Source organism: Neodiprion fabricii, chromosome 7, assembly GCF_021155785.1.
Source record: "Neodiprion fabricii isolate iyNeoFabr1 chromosome 7, iyNeoFabr1.1, whole genome shotgun sequence".
Classification (NCBI taxonomy): domain Eukaryota; kingdom Metazoa; phylum Arthropoda; class Insecta; order Hymenoptera; family Diprionidae; genus Neodiprion; species Neodiprion fabricii.
This window is the reverse complement of record NC_060245.1, coordinates 21653982-21672307: the sequence shown is the minus strand read 5'-3', so window position 1 is coordinate 21672307 and position 18326 is coordinate 21653982. Positions and strand designations below refer to the sequence as shown.

At 36.6% G+C, this 18326-nt stretch overlaps 1 protein-coding gene, 1 long non-coding RNA gene and 1 other non-coding gene across 6 annotated transcripts in view; 1 reads left to right on the top strand and 2 right to left on the bottom strand.

Annotated features, from left to right (window-relative positions):
* Positions 1-18326, top strand: part of LOC124186104 (mucin-4) — a 102986-nt gene that overhangs the window by 72624 nt on the left and 12036 nt on the right. For all 4 annotated transcript variants that reach the window (XM_046577498.1, XM_046577497.1, XM_046577499.1 and 1 more), the window contains one exon: positions 5562-5618. In XM_046577498.1, coding sequence (XP_046433454.1) covers positions 5591-5618 — 28 coding nt within the window. In that variant the 5' untranslated portion in view covers positions 5562-5590. The remainder of the gene's footprint in view (positions 1-5561; positions 5619-18326) is intronic.
* Positions 2755-2827, bottom strand: Trnaf-gaa. Its single transcript has one exon. It is a non-coding gene; the product is annotated as a tRNA-Phe (tRNA).
* Positions 8938-9924, bottom strand: LOC124186155. The gene is made up of 3 exons (XR_006871568.1): positions 9570-9924; positions 9391-9501; positions 8938-9294 (listed from the first exon to the last, which is right to left on the bottom strand). It is a non-coding gene; the product is annotated as an uncharacterized LOC124186155 (long non-coding RNA).

Here is an 18326-nt window from a genome sequence, read left to right as displayed (position 1 = left end):
TACATATATATATATATATATATATATATATATATATATATATATATATATATATATATGTACATGTACGTGTGTGAGTCGCTTCACTTCGTCAAGATCGATAATCTTATTACCCACTCTCAATTATTTACGCGCCGGAAGTTGTAGCCTGTGGATCAAACGATTCGGGAAAATTTAATTTCCACTTTGCGAGAGGACGCAATTATTTATTTGCGAAGGAATTAATTGTATTCAACGATGGCGTGAAAATTTCAATCTTGTAACGCGATCATTGTAGCAAAAATTAACAATCGGTCTGTACAAAAAACCACAGTTTTAAAATTTAAATTCTTTAAAAAGGCATCGTTTGAATTTCTAAATTGATGATGAGATTCAATTTGAAATTTTAATAAACCACGGTTTAAAATTGCTTTATAAACTGTGCAATTTTGGTTAGATGGTTGAAAACAGCGTTTCGTAAAATTGTAATTAGTCGATCAAAATGTGTACAAATTACAAATGTGATTTGTAATTTAGACCGCAATGAAATTGTACAAATTACGTTTACACCGTAATTGGTATTTTATTCGGTGCTAATTATAATAAAATAATGTTATTCGTATTTTATTTTGTCCGACTTGCGCAATACAAATTATATTAAATTTTTATTTTACCGCGGTTGGCAAAATATAAAATTATATAATATTAACTCAATTTTTTTTCAATTCAAAATAACGAAATGCAATTTTAATTCTTATTCTATTTCCTGTCAATTGAAATATACAAAAACAATTTGTATTTTGCTGTATTTTTTATTTTCCATTTGGCTATTTCGCAATTACGAAACATCGAGTGTTATAATTTGCATTTCATATCTCACTCTGACTAAGAGACAAAAACTTCAACTAGTATTTTTGTTTTTATCTCTGATTAAAAAATGGTAACGCTTAATTTGTAGCTTACTTGAAAATGTAATCGATTACAAATCGTAATAAGGTGGTGGACAATACTCGTTTTCAGAAACATGCAAACGTATGAAAACACATTTGTTCGATATCTGATAAAATTTGATGGTAAAAAAGGGAATCAAAGATGAATTTTTTCAAATGGAAAGAAAACAACGATAATCAGCAATAGTCAATATGAGAATAATTTCGTTCGATTCTCCTAATTTTTCCTTATTAATTCACGCATACCCAAGACACGCCGGGAATGACTTATATATCCGCGCAATTAGAGTAAGAAAATGATATATCTCGACTTGATCCATCCGTCGTCTGGGTATAAACTCGTAATTAGTTTTGACGCCGAGAGCACCTGGAGCCTACCGAACTTGTAACGTTGTAGCCTAGTTTCCCATTGTTAATTCCGCAACTAAACCGCCGCATTACCGCGAACTTCCAAAGTGCTCGCGGTTTCCGCAATTTCATTTCCGCCTCTCGGATTCTGCATCTTCGGTCTCTTCCGCCGCCTTAAATCCCGTCTGCTCGCTTACCATTTTTTACATTCTCGTTTGTTTGTTAATTACTTCGTTGCAAGATTTCGGTCACTTGCGAAATCTGCTGTACAACCCTACGTGAATCTTTTGAAATTCTTGAAATTTTTGTAATCCCATGAAATCATTTAAAATTATCCGAAATTTTATTGAAACGATTGAAATCTTTTAAAATTCTTTAGTGTCTTTTGAAATCCCTTGAAATTACTTTGAAATCACTTGAAATCTTTTGTAATCCTTTTGAAATCTTTTGAAATCTTTGAAATCTTCGCAATTTCTGAAAACCTGTGAACTCGTTTAAAATCTGGTGAAATATTTTAAAATAATTTGATGCATTTTTAAATCCTTTGAAATTTTTTGAAATCCATTGTACTCGCTTGAAATTCTGTCAAAATCACTGAAATCTTTACTGATCTATAAAATCGTACAAAATTACTTTACATCTTACGAATCCTTTTGAAATTATTTGAAATCCTTAATTCTTTGAAATCCTTGAAATTTTCGGAAATCCATGAAATCGTTTGAAATTACTTTACGTCTTATGAAACCTTTTGAAATCACTTGAAATCCTTCGAAGTCCCTGGAAATTTATCAGAGTCTCATTAAATCTTGTAAAATCTTTATGAAATCTTGAATCCTTGTAATCGCGTGTACACTAAAATTCTTTATATATATATACATACGTATATATGACTGCACCCAAATCGACATTGCGATTACGCGCCGTAGCGTTGAATCCACGATCAGCGGGATTATTAATTGCGGACTTCGTAACCTCGTCAACCTCATCTAATAATCGCGATGATGATCTGCCTGTAAAAGACACTCGAATTGATTTCCCAAGCGTAATCAGAACCGGAGATATCTTTCTCTAGGCTGATGTACATGCACTCCGCGATCCGCTTGATTAAAGGAAATCTGATTCGTCCTAAGAATTTTCCACCGATGCATTCGCGAATCTCGCCTACGATAGAGAAATATTTCAAATAACCGTATATCTCCCAATTCTAATGGTAATTTTTCCCGCTCGTCTTGACAGGAATTTTCATTTTATTTTTTTTTTTTTTTTTTTTTTTAATCATATTTTTGTGAAGAAAAATATAAACAAAAAAAAAAAAAAAAACATTGGCAATTGTACCTTGTAAAATTATTTACAATTCAATGTTATTATACGTAAGTGCGATGATAATTGTTTTTCAAATCGTGATAGTTTATTATATGCTCCGGTGAAAATAACGTGTGTTGAGCAAATTGCAAAATAGAAAAAAAAAAAAATCGACTGCCGAAACCCGGGATTGAACCGGGGACATTTAGATCTTCAGTCTAACGCTCTCCCAACTGAGCTATTTCGGCTGATAGTAACGGTTTCAATTTTATACAATTTAATTCGACCCAATTTACACTAATCAGTTGATGTTTATTGGAATAAAATTTTAACCGTATTTAATCAATTCTTGCGCCAAATTTAATCTAGGAGTTGGCAAATTTTTTAAGGAATACATAAGAAATGCAAAACGATTCAATTGAATTCACCTTTCTTACATTAACTTCAGATTAAATAATTTTTAACAATACGTAATATTTGTCAATAAATTAGTGTAAATTTTGGTGGCACAATGCTAATATTATCGTAGTTGATCATTTGTTTATTTATTTATCCACACCCTAATTGTAAGCGAACTTTGTTTTCCCATCTCATGTCGTGCTTGTACAGTGCGAATAATCATAATCGACTGCTTTCACTGTTTATAATCATACGAATTCGTTTATAATACGTGGTTTCAAAATATCCCACGCTCTTACCGACGTGCGTGTGATCAACGAATACGTACAATTATTATTTTTCCACTTCATTTCGCCTCGACGCACTTGTTCTCTTATCTCACAATCGGATGTATCGATATAATTTTTCTCTTACAATTACACGCGCTTAGGTTTAATTTCTCGATCCAGGCTCGATTCTACGCCGCTTTCACAACGTTGCAGACGCAATCATTTTCCTCGCACGTATCATTATCTTTATTTCTGATATTCTATACGACTCGACGGGTTTTTGCGGTATCCGGTCGGGCATTCGGCGTTTGATACCGATCTATATCGATCGGCCCTTGAGGTCCGCACTTCGTACCGTAAGAAGCGCCGATTCAACGTTACGAAGATTTTAAACAAGGGCTTAAACAATGTTCGAAACGATGTCGAAACGGATAAATGTCGTTTTTGCTGTTAATTATCGTTTGTATAATAACAACGGCACGCCGCAGGGATTGAATATATGTAATAATACTATACCTCGTATACGTGTCGTTCAAATTCACTGATCGTTTTCATTAATCATTTTGCGGGGATCGGCCGATGACGAGACGACACATTTACCCCGCATTCGACGTTTATATTCTAATAATTGTTATTGCGGAATAATGTGAAAGTCCCGCGGTTGCATCTAATGATAAATCTTGCAACGGGGAACGGGAGGATTTATTATACATCGTTTATAAGAATCGTGCGAAATTGAAGCGACGCCAGATTTATTCCTGTACGAAAATTATACGCCTAAAGAATAAACGATGCGCAATATCGTTGTGTATAATTATAATTCACTCAAGGCAGAAACGCTTTACTCGTCTTTACGCAACGCTTAAAAACCGATTACAAATGTATTTCTCAAAACATTGTTGAGAACTATCAATTATTCGCTAAATGTCCCGCGCTCGTTTTTTTTTTTGTTTTGGTTTTTTCTTGTTCCAAATCTTATTCCATTGTCATTGATTAATAGACGCTTGTAATTTTTAATGCAGTTTTTCAATAAACGTACACGATTAACGATGTCGAAAATCGAACAGAGATTCGCGGTGATTCAAAATAAAAAAAAAAAAAAACTGTAAGAGACACGTTTCAAGTGTATAAGCGATTATGAATTTTGACCGAAATTAAGGCCCCTCTTAATTTTTGATTGAACACGAACACAGAGAAATAAAAAACGAAAAACAACTTGGCCAGAAAGTCGGTTTTTACATTGGGGGAAGTTTTTAGTTCCGGTTACCGCTCAGTCCTTAACTATTTTCATTTTTTTACCACAATCGACAAAATACAGTTCTAGGTAGAAAATGAAAATTAGTTTTCTAACCGTTACCGGAAATTCTAGTATCCGTTATTGTTCTTTCTCATTACGATCGCTGTTGCTATATTTTCTTGCAACCGTTGCGAAAATTTAACGCTCGTGCAAGAATAAATTGACGTTAAAGCCTCGTTTAATTAAAAAAGTATAGTAAACCTCACAAACTGATTTTGCGTTGCAATTACCGAAAAAAGGATCGACAATATCGCAAAATGTTTAGGCGTGCCTCGTTTTTCGTAATCCCAACAATGTTCAAACACTTTTTGTTAACGATACCTGTTTTACTGAATTTTTCTAGTTACCGTAACGAATGAAATTTTTCTCAGCATGCAAATTGAACAATACGACGATCGATTGGTTCAGCTTCAGTTTTCTCGATTTCGTAACGATCTATCGAAACAGCATCCGCATACTTAGCGTGCCGAGTGTACGTGTATAATCCGAATTATTACCAAGCGAGACGAATTGTTGGGACCAAGTTGAATAATTTAACAAAGCCGGTTTCCCCGGGTCTTAATTGCAATCCTCTTATGCTAATTCCGGGCGAAAACACGAGGCGTTGATAATTATATGTACCTATGCATGGGATTTCGATTGTTCCAATTGTTCCGAAATCGTCTCGAGCACTTTGAGGCGCCGCGCCAGCTAAAACCGCCATTGTTACAGCGATGCCGTATTTCGTTTGCCTGTAACGGCCGCAATACCGATTCTAACCGAACCATTATTCTCAACGAACAATCGAACCTTCCTCTGGCTGATGAATAATAAATCGTCATTTATTTGTATGCGCATATTTTGTGTAATTCGATATCGACAAGAGTAAATATGGACACCTTCAAGGGGGGAAGAAGAGACGTGCGCCCTTTTTATTATTATTAATATTATTATTATTATTATTATTTTCTCCTTTATCGATAATTATTCCTTATATTTTTTTTTATTAATCCACGTGTTTCGTTTTTCATGTTTCAGGAGGTCTGAGCAACGATTTACTTGGGACAATGGATCCCAATTTATTCACACTTTTGTGTAAGTACATCCAATCATAATAATTAGACGGAATTGCTTTCTTCTCTTAACTCGGCGGCTAATTCTTCGGGATTGCAATCAAGCTTCTTCGTTTGTCTGATACATTATTCAAAGAAATCGAACCTTTGATCAGGCTTGAATTCGATTATCATTTCAAAATTGTATTCGCGAGGAGAGTTTTAAAGAAGGATTCTAAAATATGAGTACTTCAAAAAACAAAAAAAATAACAATTAGATAAAAAAAGGAGCGAATATATGTATGTACACAGATTCAAATCGTTTACGCGTAAGAAATTGCACGACGGTCTGTCCGAGATACGATTTCGCACTTTTATCTCTGGGAAGACGATGTCGGAAGGAGGGAGAAGAAGAGAAGAGTAAAAAATATTCACGGCCAGGAGGGTGAGGAGGGTGAAAATTCGCTTTTAGTAGTCGCATAAATGAGGTCTCGTGAAGCCGCGTTGATAAATGGGAATATCGTGCGTGTTCGAGTCGATGCTTTTGAATAATGCGAAGACGTTAGTCGAGGTCAAGTAACAGAGCGTCTATTTCACCTGTCAAATAATTTCTCTCCAATGGTTACATTACACGGGCATCCATCCATTTTTCGGAAGGCTGCTTGCAGGCTTGGTAATAAAACGGGCGTTTTGTTTTAAACGCGATGTCTACTAAGCTAGAAATAATCGAACGCGATTCGATTACATTGGTAAAAATGAATCGATTAATCCAATATTTTGTAACTTTTTTTTTTGAAACGGCGCATTCGAAACCAAAATCTCGTAAATTTCAATATGCAGTCTTGATAGCGGAAAAGTTTTATTTCGATAGTTTGTAGTTTCATTGAAAATATTTTTCAATTTTAGGTGAAAATATTCATTTGTCGTTCACTTATTATGTCAAATTGGTAATTGGTATGTAAGACAATGATAATAATCGGTACTTTAATCGCATAAATTGATATTGCAATGCGTCCTTTATACGAGCAGGAAACAAAAAACGATCGCGAGGAAAACTAATCAAATGTGTCGATTGATAGAGTTCGAAAAATAATCGATTCTACTCGATTCATCCGAAAAAAAATAATCGATTTAATAGAAAATTGATTACTTTTCGTCATTCTTAGCCTCCCGCGCATAAACTTGTCCTCGATCGACGTTTCAGGCCATTGTTTCCGATTAATAGTTGCATCGGCAAACTCAAGGATTCGACAAGGTTCGCAAATCGTCAAGGACGCGCCATCGAGGAATTGACCATATTAAAACTGAATTATCGAAAAGATTTCACTAAAAAACCGAGTCCTGTTTTCCTGTATCAAACTCGTCTCTTAAACTGTACAAGTATCGAACGGTCAAATATTTTTTCAATTGATAAATCACCCGATAAATGAACATTTTTGTTTTCTTTTATCACCCGACTCGCGAAACTGACGAATTAATTATAGAACAGGTATCGTGAATATTCAAAATTATATTATAACAATTCGAAAAATGATTTTGCAATCGAAGGATTTTTCGTTAAATTGCTTCGTTTCGGTCTGAGGCATTCAATGTATACATATATATATATATATACTATATATATACCTTTATTCAGCTCAAGGTTGAACTCTATTGAACGAATTTCATCATGCTTTTTATTATACGGCTACCAATTTCCCAACGACACGTAATTTATGGATTACGGATCGTCTTTTGGAGAAATTTCCGGTCTCGTTAGTAAAATGCATCGAATTTACATCGGATGTAAAGGTCGAAGAAGATCTGTGAAACTCTCGTGTCGGTTTGATCCTTATTCTTTTTTTTTTTTCTCATTCTCTGCAGCTTCTCGTTTTTCAAACTTGTAAATTATCGTCAAGACGGGAGAAATTCTGCAAATTTATCACAGTCTCTCTGAATAAATCTGTTCCAGTGTTTTTTGAAAGCCACGAATTTTAGATCGAAAAAATTCAAAATGGCGTTTTGAAAACCTTTTTTTCGTCATCATGGACCCGAAAACTCCAATTTTCCGGAATTGATTCATGTAATATTATCCAGATTAACCGAATACTTGAAAAATTAAATAGGCATAATGTAGAACATCGTCGGACCAACAGCTGAGAAAATAGGATGATGGTACGAAGAAATTTTAACCTCGTTCAGATTTTTATTTCAATCTAAGTCTCAGTAGTAATCAATAGAGTTTTAATCCTTGAATTACACTCATTGCTTAGAAATTAGACTGCTTGGTTGTTATTCAGTTTTTTGGCAACCACTCATACTTATACTGATGTAAAGAACAATCGTACAAATATAGAATAAAGTTTATCCAATGAAGTAATTTTATATTTCAATGCAACGTGATGGCAATGAATGAAAAACTCTTGCTGAGTCTTGAAAATGAAAAAGTTTCTAATTTTCGTTTGATTGGACAGGTAAATTTGACCAATGCCTTGCAGATTCAAATAACTTGATTTCGAAATTACAGGTAATGCAAAATCTCGTATTCGTTACGAACAATCGGTTTTAGGATGTACAGAAGAATCCGCTTAAAAGGATGCTCATTTCGTAAAGAAATAGTGAGAAATGATCAAAAATTCGGGTAATAAGGGAAGCCTTTCAAAGCTTCTGATCAACCAAATTTGAGGGTACCAAAATTTTCAATCGAAATTATTTTAATCACACGTGTACGTAGAGGATTGCACCCACAGCTTATAACACTTACTGCGCAAACGTTGAGGGGTCAAAATTTACGTTCTCTTTTTACTTCTCGCTAAATATACCTGAGTTAAGAAAACCACCAATGGGGTCAGGACCAACGTTTATAATTTAATGCAGGATTTTTTAATTTGACATTTTGCCAACGTGGTGCCATTTCAACTTTTGAAAATAATATAGAATAACGTTGAGCCGCCTGGATGCAGAAACAGAAAGTCTCCTCAATCCAGGACTGATATTGTATGAATTCTACAAAGGGAAGGGAAGGGATGTGAGGAATAAATTGCGATAAACTGTGACAAAAACTTCGGATAGAAGATGATGATGAAAATTCTTATTCGTGTACTTCATCTTAAAATTAGTATCAAATAAAAAACACAAGTGAGACGCGAGAAAGTTACTCCATTTTTTTCGGCGACACTTCACGTGCGGATTAGGAGCACCAAAATTCTTCTCACATTCTTTGAACACGACGAATCGACTAACTTGGTGAGTAAGAATTATCTTGGTTCCTGATCTCTGCAACGTTCAATTCCTAATGATTTATTTGCGGATGCCGAGAATATTCGACTTTTGGCAAGAATTTTCAATCGCTCACTTTTGTCGGTTGTTATGTGTAAAAATGGAAGTAAACTCGAATCGTGGATGAAGATTAACAAAATCAATATCACTTGTCAATCTTACGCAATACTCCTTGACTCAGCGGATTATATCGCATGGTAGATTCTTCAGCTCTTTGCCTGCGCAGATCGATTTTATTCGATATTGTCAACAGAGTTCCTAGGCCGAGAATTGCTAGAATGACCGCGTGTCCAGCCGTGTCACCGTAAACGTCTATCACCTTGAGGATAAGAGGAGTTACGAAAGCTCCGTATATTTGGCCCGCTGTGCTCAAAATTCCTGTCGATAGTGCCTGAGACTCGGGGTAAGTCGCTTCGGCGCATAATTCAAATCCAATCGCGCTGAAACTGAGCAGAGTAATGCTGAAACGGAAACGGTTGCATGTAGTCACACTGAGAAACGTGAGCATAACATAAATAATCGTTCAAATTGTAGTCTAATCGCAGTGATATATTTACCCGAAAAGCGAAGCTGACAGAAAAACCATCCATTTAATTTCCATATTCAAGGTCGTAGCGAAAAGTATTTCGCAAAATAAGGACGAAATGCTCACGGTGATGGCGATGACTCTGTAATTGTTGAACGCTGTAGTTACAACCGTTCAAGTCGTTACGCGTCACAGCCACGGTCAACTAACCTGAATTTCTTCGTTTTGTCGAGAATTGATGCGATTATTAACGAACCTATGGTACCCACAAAGCACAGCAAAAGTAACATTATTCCTACATCAACTTCGCAGTTCTGAAAGACGGTTAAATATAACTGAGGGCACTGCAGGAACGTGCAGAGTCGGAAGTAGCGTTACCTTGAAGTGAGTTAAGAACAACGGATTCAAAATTGCCCCCACCGAGTTAGATATGCTAACAATCAGACCATAGGCGTTCCAAAGAATGATGAAGTTCCTGTTCTTTGTTAGTAACTTTTTGAAGGACACTAAAACTCCTGTGTCGAAACGCTCGTGCGTGGATTTTTGGAGCGCCCGCGACTCGCTTGGTGGCGCAGGAGGTTCGTCCTGAAAAACTTGATGGGAAAAGAGGATCGGTTAAGGAACGAATTCGTCGTCTTCGTAGGTGGAGAATTGCAAAGACTCACGAAAAAGTACGGCCAACGTTACGACGGAACTTGCAATCGCGACTGACCAGTAAATGATGGACAATCGGTACCCGATTTCCTCGACGTCGTCGTGGTTTTGGACGAAAAACGGAACGGTCAGGAAGCAGATCGACATGCCAACGGGAGCTGCGTAGGAGCCGATGGCGGTGGCGAAGGCGAGTTGGTCATTCCCGAACCAGAATGCAGCCAATTTTCCCGGAACAGGAGAAATGAAAACCTGGCTGATCGCGACCATGGCTTGCCCTGTGAGCAGCAATGGAAAACGATCCGGGGCTCTCGAGAAAACCTTAATCCAAGCTCCGAGACACGTCAATGCGGCTGCTATCACGACCGTCCACTTCAGGCCGATCCGTTCCATTAAAAACAAGGCAGGGAAGAGGAAAACTGCGTAGGCTACCATCAACATGATGCTGGTCGATGCTACCGCCAACGCTGAGACGTCGTAGTACCTGAGGACTCAATTTTTCTGTACGAGCAGCACGAGTCCAGGTCTTGAGTACTGATTTTGCTTCCGTTTCAAATTTTAGTGACTCATCTATATTTGTACGAAGAATAAGAATACCGTTACGGGTGATCAATAATTATCTTACCGACTTATTATGTGGCCGATGACGACGAATTGAGGATATTGATAGCTGCTGCATATGCTGCACAAAGCAAATAAGAATAGCTGAAGCCATCGTCTTTTGAAAACCCGGACTTTTAACGGACTGCCGCTCAACGTGTCGTCGTTTTCCTCTGTACATTCGGTCTTAAGAGGATGCGAGATGTAATTGTCAGTGATTGGTCGATTCTTCATTTTTCTTCAACACTTTTTAAGAAAATCTGTACTTCAGCTGCGGAGCGGCTTTCAATCCGGATTCTCGATATCCACACCTTGGGCTTGCCACCTTTGAGGCGCTGCTTCGACTGATACCAGCTTCTCTTGCCCAGACTCAGCGAAAGCTCCGGACGACTTCGTATTGTGATGTTCCAGTATTTTTAATGTGTTTTCAATTTAAGACAGGTGTACTACGTTAAGCCAATTATTATCTTTCCACACAATGAGATCGCATCGAAAACTTATTAATAACATCAGGCTAAGCCAGTATTAATTGACGGCAGCAAAAAAAATAGCAATAATCTCTATCTTCGCCGAGCAACTTTACCGAACGTAAAAAGGTGCTCAGATTTTGATTCCTGCGTCAAATGAAAATGCATTGGAGTGTTTGCGTTCGGAATTGTATATATATACATAAAATGGGGCTGTTAAGGCATTTTTCGCGTTTGAAATAAAACCACAATTGACGGTTTACACAGAATGACATCGTAACCGTTTTATATTTGTGCCGCAAATTATACAAAGTAAACAAATTTTCACAACGTATGCAAATTGAATAATCATCACTGCCGTATTCATTCGGCAAAGAAAATATCCCAACATCGTAAATAATGTTTAAACAAGTGACATGCCAAATGGCTACTTGACGCGCATCGTACAATCGCATCTCGATGATCGGTTGGTTGAGCTGACGACAAAAATTTGAACGCTAAAATTTCTTGTCAAATTGTACGTCGGTAAATTCGAACCTTGAAACGGGTCGTCACTCGCGACGGAATACGGTCAGAAACGAATCAAAGAATTCGGAAATGACATTCGAAACGTCGCAGGAAACACAAAGAAAAATCATCGTTTCCGGCAGTCACCTTGCGACCCGAAGCTCGTAGCGTCTTGATACTTTGCGAAAACGTTTCGTCGCGAAAAATTACGTCGACGTATCAAACGCGCGTTATGATCACATTCGACGAGAAATCGTGCGACCTAAAGCAACGAAACATGTGCCGAATAACCGATCAATTCGATCTTTGATCAGCGTAACTTTACCTACTGCAAATATTTTGCGCAGCCGTGCAATTTCAACGAATACCGTTCCAGGGATTTGACCGAAGCAATTAATGCCTCAGCAATGCACACGCGTTTCAAGCCGATTAAATTCCCACCTCATGGGAAATTCGCGCGCTGTCTGTCGACTGGTTTACCGAAAGCTCACCCACGAATTTACGATTCATATAATTCCATGTACGTGCGTGTATATGTGTACATTATATGCATATATAATATATATTTGACTGTATAAAAATTAATTGATTTGAAGAAAAGATGCTGTCCAAATTTGAGCTCTCAATATTAATATTTAGAGGTGCTTCGCCGCGTTTTTCTATTTCCCATTTAAATAACATGGGATATGTACATTTTTTTTAACCACCTTGGCATTTTATAACTTGTAATTATTGTATTGATAAGACCCAAACGTATTATGTAGGTAACTTAACGCTCTGAAAAAGAGCTCTGTGATCATTTAATAGTGAATCTAATCTTTCAAAAGTTATTTAAAGTCCGTTTTTCGTAATTTCGAACAATATTTTGGTCTTTTGGTATATTGTAACGCAGTTGTGTTCAAACCTGTTAGACACCGTAGCCCGGCCGATGCCGGTATGATGAAATGTTTGATCATTTGTTTAGTCTGCAGTTACTTGGCCAACCAATATTATTGTAATAACAGTGAGTCTCCAGACTTTAATTAACAAAAGTACTTCTTGTCCAAATATATTCGCATTTTCGCATGTTATTCCTTCGTGTGAGACTTGTTTGACTCGACGTTCGCTTAATACGCGCGTAGAACCGATTCGGGAAATAATGAGAATGCGCGTTGAAAAGTATTATTGAAAAAAGGAAAAACGAAAAACAAAAATTTGTCAAATTTCCAAAAATACAATAATTACGAGAATCCTTCGATGGAGAAAATTTGGAACAATTAAAATTACTTGTTATCTTTGAATTTTAACTAACGTACGGAGAAAATGTGTATAAAGTGTAAACAAAGAAAAAGAAAGGAAGGAAAAGGGATAAAAATTTAAAAGAGATTGGATTGAGGAAGAACGACCTTGTTAATTCTCTGCGCCGATCTGCGGTGTGAAGATGGACTGTACAGACGAGTGATTCTGTTACAAGGTCTGTATTTGTACAAAACATGGGGGTCTCGTTGCGTGCCATTTAAAACGGCGCTTGATTACCGCCTTATCATTTCCGGATATCTTTTTTTCTCTACAAAATTATGATCGAACTTCAACAGAAAATGAAGACCAAAAACAGTCCAGTTTGCAAACAGTGGAATCACATCGCGAGTGATATCCTGATTGTAACGAACAAAATTTTATCAACAATTAAAAAGAATATGATTGTTCAAGAGTGCAACAAAAAATAAATAAATGAGTTAAAACTCTACTCCTTTGACGAGTCCAGCTTGTGAACAACATCTTTCGAACACCCTGTTTCATTTTACTTTAAGTTTTTTTATTTAGTATAGATATTTTCAATCGTAGAGCCCTAAAACTGCATATTTCTGCTTATCTTCGACTTTCACGGCCCGTAAGTATGCGAATTTTTGAGTCTAGAAAATTAAATCGGGGATCTTTTTTTAAAGAATTTAATGCCGTACAATAATATGCCTTGAAATTTTTTTTATCTCAAACGGTTCGAAAGTTATAGCACTTTTAATGAAAACAAAATTTCTTGCGTGTTATTAAAATGGGAAATTTCAAATGGCCAGCAACACCTTTCAAAATCGAGCTGAAAATTTTTCCAAACGGGAGAATTTTTTTCCCAGTAAATAGGTCCTTTTAAGACCGTAGATTTGATAGGTGTAGTTTTTCTTGGCTCACCTTAATATATATATATATATATACACATACATACACATACAAACACACACAGACACACACATATGTACACTGCTGGAAACTGGAAGAAGGGTTCAATGGGAAGATGAATGGCCTTTGGCACTTTTTACTGACCGTGAGAAAACGTGAGGATAGATCCTTGCCTTGCGGATCTTCACTACGCGGTTCAAGGATACGATACACGCTACGTCTATAACTCAAGCTTCGATGACCCAGAATAAAAACAAATAAAATAATAAAAAAAAAAACAAAGCCTAAACAAGACACATCGTAAATAAAACTAAGCCGAAGAATGTTCTTATCCTTCTGTTTTATCGGTGCAAACGGTTATTCCTCTGTCGTGTGATGTAACACCAGGGGGAAAAAGTGAAGAGGTGAACATTGAAATAGGACGAATGAAAATAAGAAAATTGAGGAAGTGAAGAAAATTTCTATGATTCGAGTTGTTTTTTTTTTTTTTTCTCTATTTGCCTCAGTTTTTCACCGGTATAATCGAAGACCAGCAGATTTTTTCTACCAGTATTTATTTTTTCTCCTTTCTCGTTTCTTGCGCTTTGGAAAGGTCAAATGTTTATGGATAGTTCAACGATAAATTGCATCCTTTTTGCCGTTAAAGCGAAGGAATGATCTTGCGCGATGTTTGAAGATTCTCATTTTCTTGGTAAAATCTTGCACCGAGAATACAAGAGATGATTGATTTAATTTTTTTGTAATTTTTTTCAATATCAACTATGTTTATAAAGTAGAATCTGTATCAATTTTATACCAATGCGATATTTGTTCTTGTAAATATTATTGAGGGTAATTTTAATGCTCAATTTTCTTCTCCAACTTGGTCAGAAATTTAATTAATTAAATTAGAGGAAATTGTGAATTTTTGAGTTTCAATAGTTTGAGAGGAAGAAAAATAACGAGAAAATAGCTTCTTTGTATCATAACGCGCATAATTTATTTTCCCCTCACTTACGTATAACGAGTATTTTTAATACACCGATGCGATTCTCAGATATTGAGACTTCATTGTTACACCGGCGAGATACAATGAATGAAAATTTCATCACGCCAATTTCATACTGAACTGTGAAATTGGTAATAACGAGTGAATAACGTACGATGAATGTATTTCCGTCCGTCCGAACAATCCACGATCGTTGAATCAGCCTCTCAAATCGCCTCTAACTTTTCCTCGTAATCTGTTTCTCAATTATTGATAAATGATTGATAAAAAAATATCACGTTTCTTATTTTCATATACGTTCATGCGTTGAAACTACCAAAAAAGTATCGACAATAGCTCGTTTTTCGTAATCCCAACAATATTCAAACAGTTTTTTTAACGATGCTTGTTTTAATCAATTTTTCTAGTCACTCTAACAAATTAAAATTTCTTTCAGTGAAATATATAAAAAAGTTCCGACAATATTTGGAAATTGTTTATGATTAACGCTGTTATTTTATTCATCATGTTAACGCAGGCATGAAATTCATGTCGGAGTGTTGAAGTTAATCGAGAAATCGAGATCTGCAGAGGGAAAAAGGAAAGGTCACGCACACTTGACGCGTATATTTTAACTTGAGATGGATTTTTAGATATGCGGAGGTGAATTCTCGGGGTTCAACAGCGCGGATAGTCCGAAACTTTTTAACGCGCATGGAGATGCGTAAAAAACAATCCGGTTACGCAAGATGATTTAACGACGCGTCGTTTTGCATCCTGCACACGACGCTTTCGATAAATACATTGTTTGAATTATCGATAACCGATCATCAGCTGACTCGTAGAGACGAGTCTAAAGACATTCGCTTATTTTTATCCCCAGGCAAGTTCATCGAAATGTGAAAGGATTCCTCGGTTGGTAATTGATGGATTTTTATTCCCAGGATCTAGAAATAACTGTGCTTGGGACGGTTTTCATTTTATAGAAACTTTGGTGAAATTGGAGAAAGTGGATGTGAACGATTTTGTGGTGATTAAAATTAAGAGCGCTCAAATCGTGCATTTAGCTTACTTAACGAAGAGATGATCTGGCGCAGGATCAGGATGAGGATCGAAAGCGTCTGCGCAATAATTCGATACGATTGCAGTAGACACTTGAAAAAATTTAATGAAAACAATCAGCGATTGATCAGAAGTGACTTTTCGTGGAAACAAGTTCATTTGAAATATACAATTAAGATCAGGATCAGAATTAAAATCGTGAAAATTTGCTGATGTTAATTTCTCAACAGTTAAACATGACGAAGTTGGAGAGAAATATTTGTTCTTGATTGATAATCTGTCAAATAATACACTCGATGAGGATCAAATTTACGTGGAACGATACTCGGGTGAAATAAAAAGACCAGCAGAATTTTTGGGGTTGAAGTTCCGAAAGTGTCTAGTTTCGAATTATTTGGTGGCGAAACTTGAAGTAAAGAAAGCAAACTTTGGAGAAACAATAAAGTTTCGAATGATCAGAATGACCGGGATTACGAAAATAAAAATATCGAAAATTCAAAACAAAGAAAGATCAAAGTGGTGAAATTTCACCGAGGCGGAAATTCACAGGATTATTGTGAATTTAGATGTTTCGGATTTTCAAATTTTCGCATTTTCGCACTTCGAAACTTTGACTTGTCGGAGTTACGCCCTTTCGAAATTTTTCCCTTTCGGAAGTCGAAGCGTCGAGTTTTCCTTTTTCCCTTACCACGATTCAACACAGCAGGACAAAGTGGTTATAAATTTGTGGGAAAAGCTGGCAATTCCTTTCTCCCTTTCGCCTTTTATTGCCGGTGCGAATTGAGTCGAGATTTTTGACTCCCTTCACCGGAGTTTACCACCGAGATTCTTTGCTCGGTAAATTATGGCGTTAAAATTTTTGCTTCATTTTTATTTCGGCGGATGGTTTCATTCGTCGGATCAAGATTGCCGGATTAATTTCCTCCCTGTTTTCCACCCTCGTTGATCCTCGCAAAGGGACGAGATAATTCTGTTCCGCCTAGTTTACTTCGCGGTAACTCAAACGGCGATTACATGGGTTCGTTTTGCGGATTGACGAGCGGAGATAACGACGCTTGGGGCGCATAGAAGAACTGAAAGTACAGGGAGAAAACGGAAGCTGAGTAGGAATTCTTCTTAGAGAACGCTGGCTCGCGTCCAAACCACCGCTGGGAATTTATTCCGGACTTTGAACGTATCCCGTTTCCGGATTTGCGATTTTAACGCTACGTTGAAGGAAAAGATCCTCGTAGGTACGGGAATAAAGGAAAATCTCGAACTTACCACTTTCGCCAGTGATGTAACAAAGGATTGGTCGAAGCAACAAAAATTATGAACGAAGCTGATCAAGTTGATTTTAATTAAACGAGATTTTAGCATTGGCGAAAAATAAATGAAAAAAAAAAAAAAAAACACAACATATATCACGAACTACTCGAGTGTTTCTGCTGTCGTTGTTATTTTTTTTTTTTTTATTCACCTGAGCTTAATTGCAGCTTTTTATTTCTCATTAAACTAAAACCAGTCACACTTTATTATCTCGGTTCTCAATTCCATGAGATTTTTTATTTTCACCTCATCATATTTTTGCAAACGATGAATTTTCGACGAAAGTTTTATTCCCAATCGTTAGAAAATTGAGAATTGAATATATTTGAAGCGGAACGTTGAGCTGGATGGTTGTAACAAGTGCGTCGTAGTATTTTATCTTCGTGAAAAAAAAAAGTTTCTTAGGAAACAGTTGATAAACTTATGCATCTCATACAGTTGATAAAGTTTTATCGTAAAATTCGAGTTAGGGATACTTTATTATGATGTAACTTTATTCGGATGGATCGTTAGTGGAAATATATTGGAAACGTTTGTAAATCGATCTAAAAAAACAAATCAGGTCAGAAGAATTGCTGGGAGATGAGTCAAAGCGATGAAACCCATGTTTGTGAAACATTTTGAACTGCGTGAAAGGTTAATGTGATTGCTGTTAATTAATCGACGATATCAACGCGCTTCGATAAACCTCAATTTCGCTTAATTGAGATACGGTGCTAATTACAATTGAAGAGATATGAATAATAACGATAATAATTTCGAACCAGCCAAGACGTTCGTTCATCCGCTAATTTTCGCTTCAAGGGTTCGCAATTAAGGGATGAAGATCGCGAAAGCGCGTGAAAATTAAGATTTGAAATAATTTAAGGAGAAAGTTTTTCTCACATCTTTTTCTTTTTTTTTTGCATTTTTCTCTACTTCTTGTTTCCCTGCCGAATCACCGACGATGAGGGAAAGGCGGATCGGGTTCGAGCCTCCGAACATGTCGTCGAGGACGATCGAAATCCGTCTCCGGGTTATCGATAGGGCAGCGTTATCTCATCCTCGGTGTGATTTTCGCAGGGGATCGAATCCCCTGCGAAATCTAGAAAAAAAATTTTTCTATCCAAGCGAGGGCAAGTTTTCGAGGCTGAAACTACCGGTGACGGGAATATCTTCTTACAGCTATCCGAGATGAGAAGGAAAAAGGAAGCGAGTCAAAGAGAAAGAAGAGTCCTGCAAGGGGGAAGGGAAGAAAGAAAGAAAGTTACACGG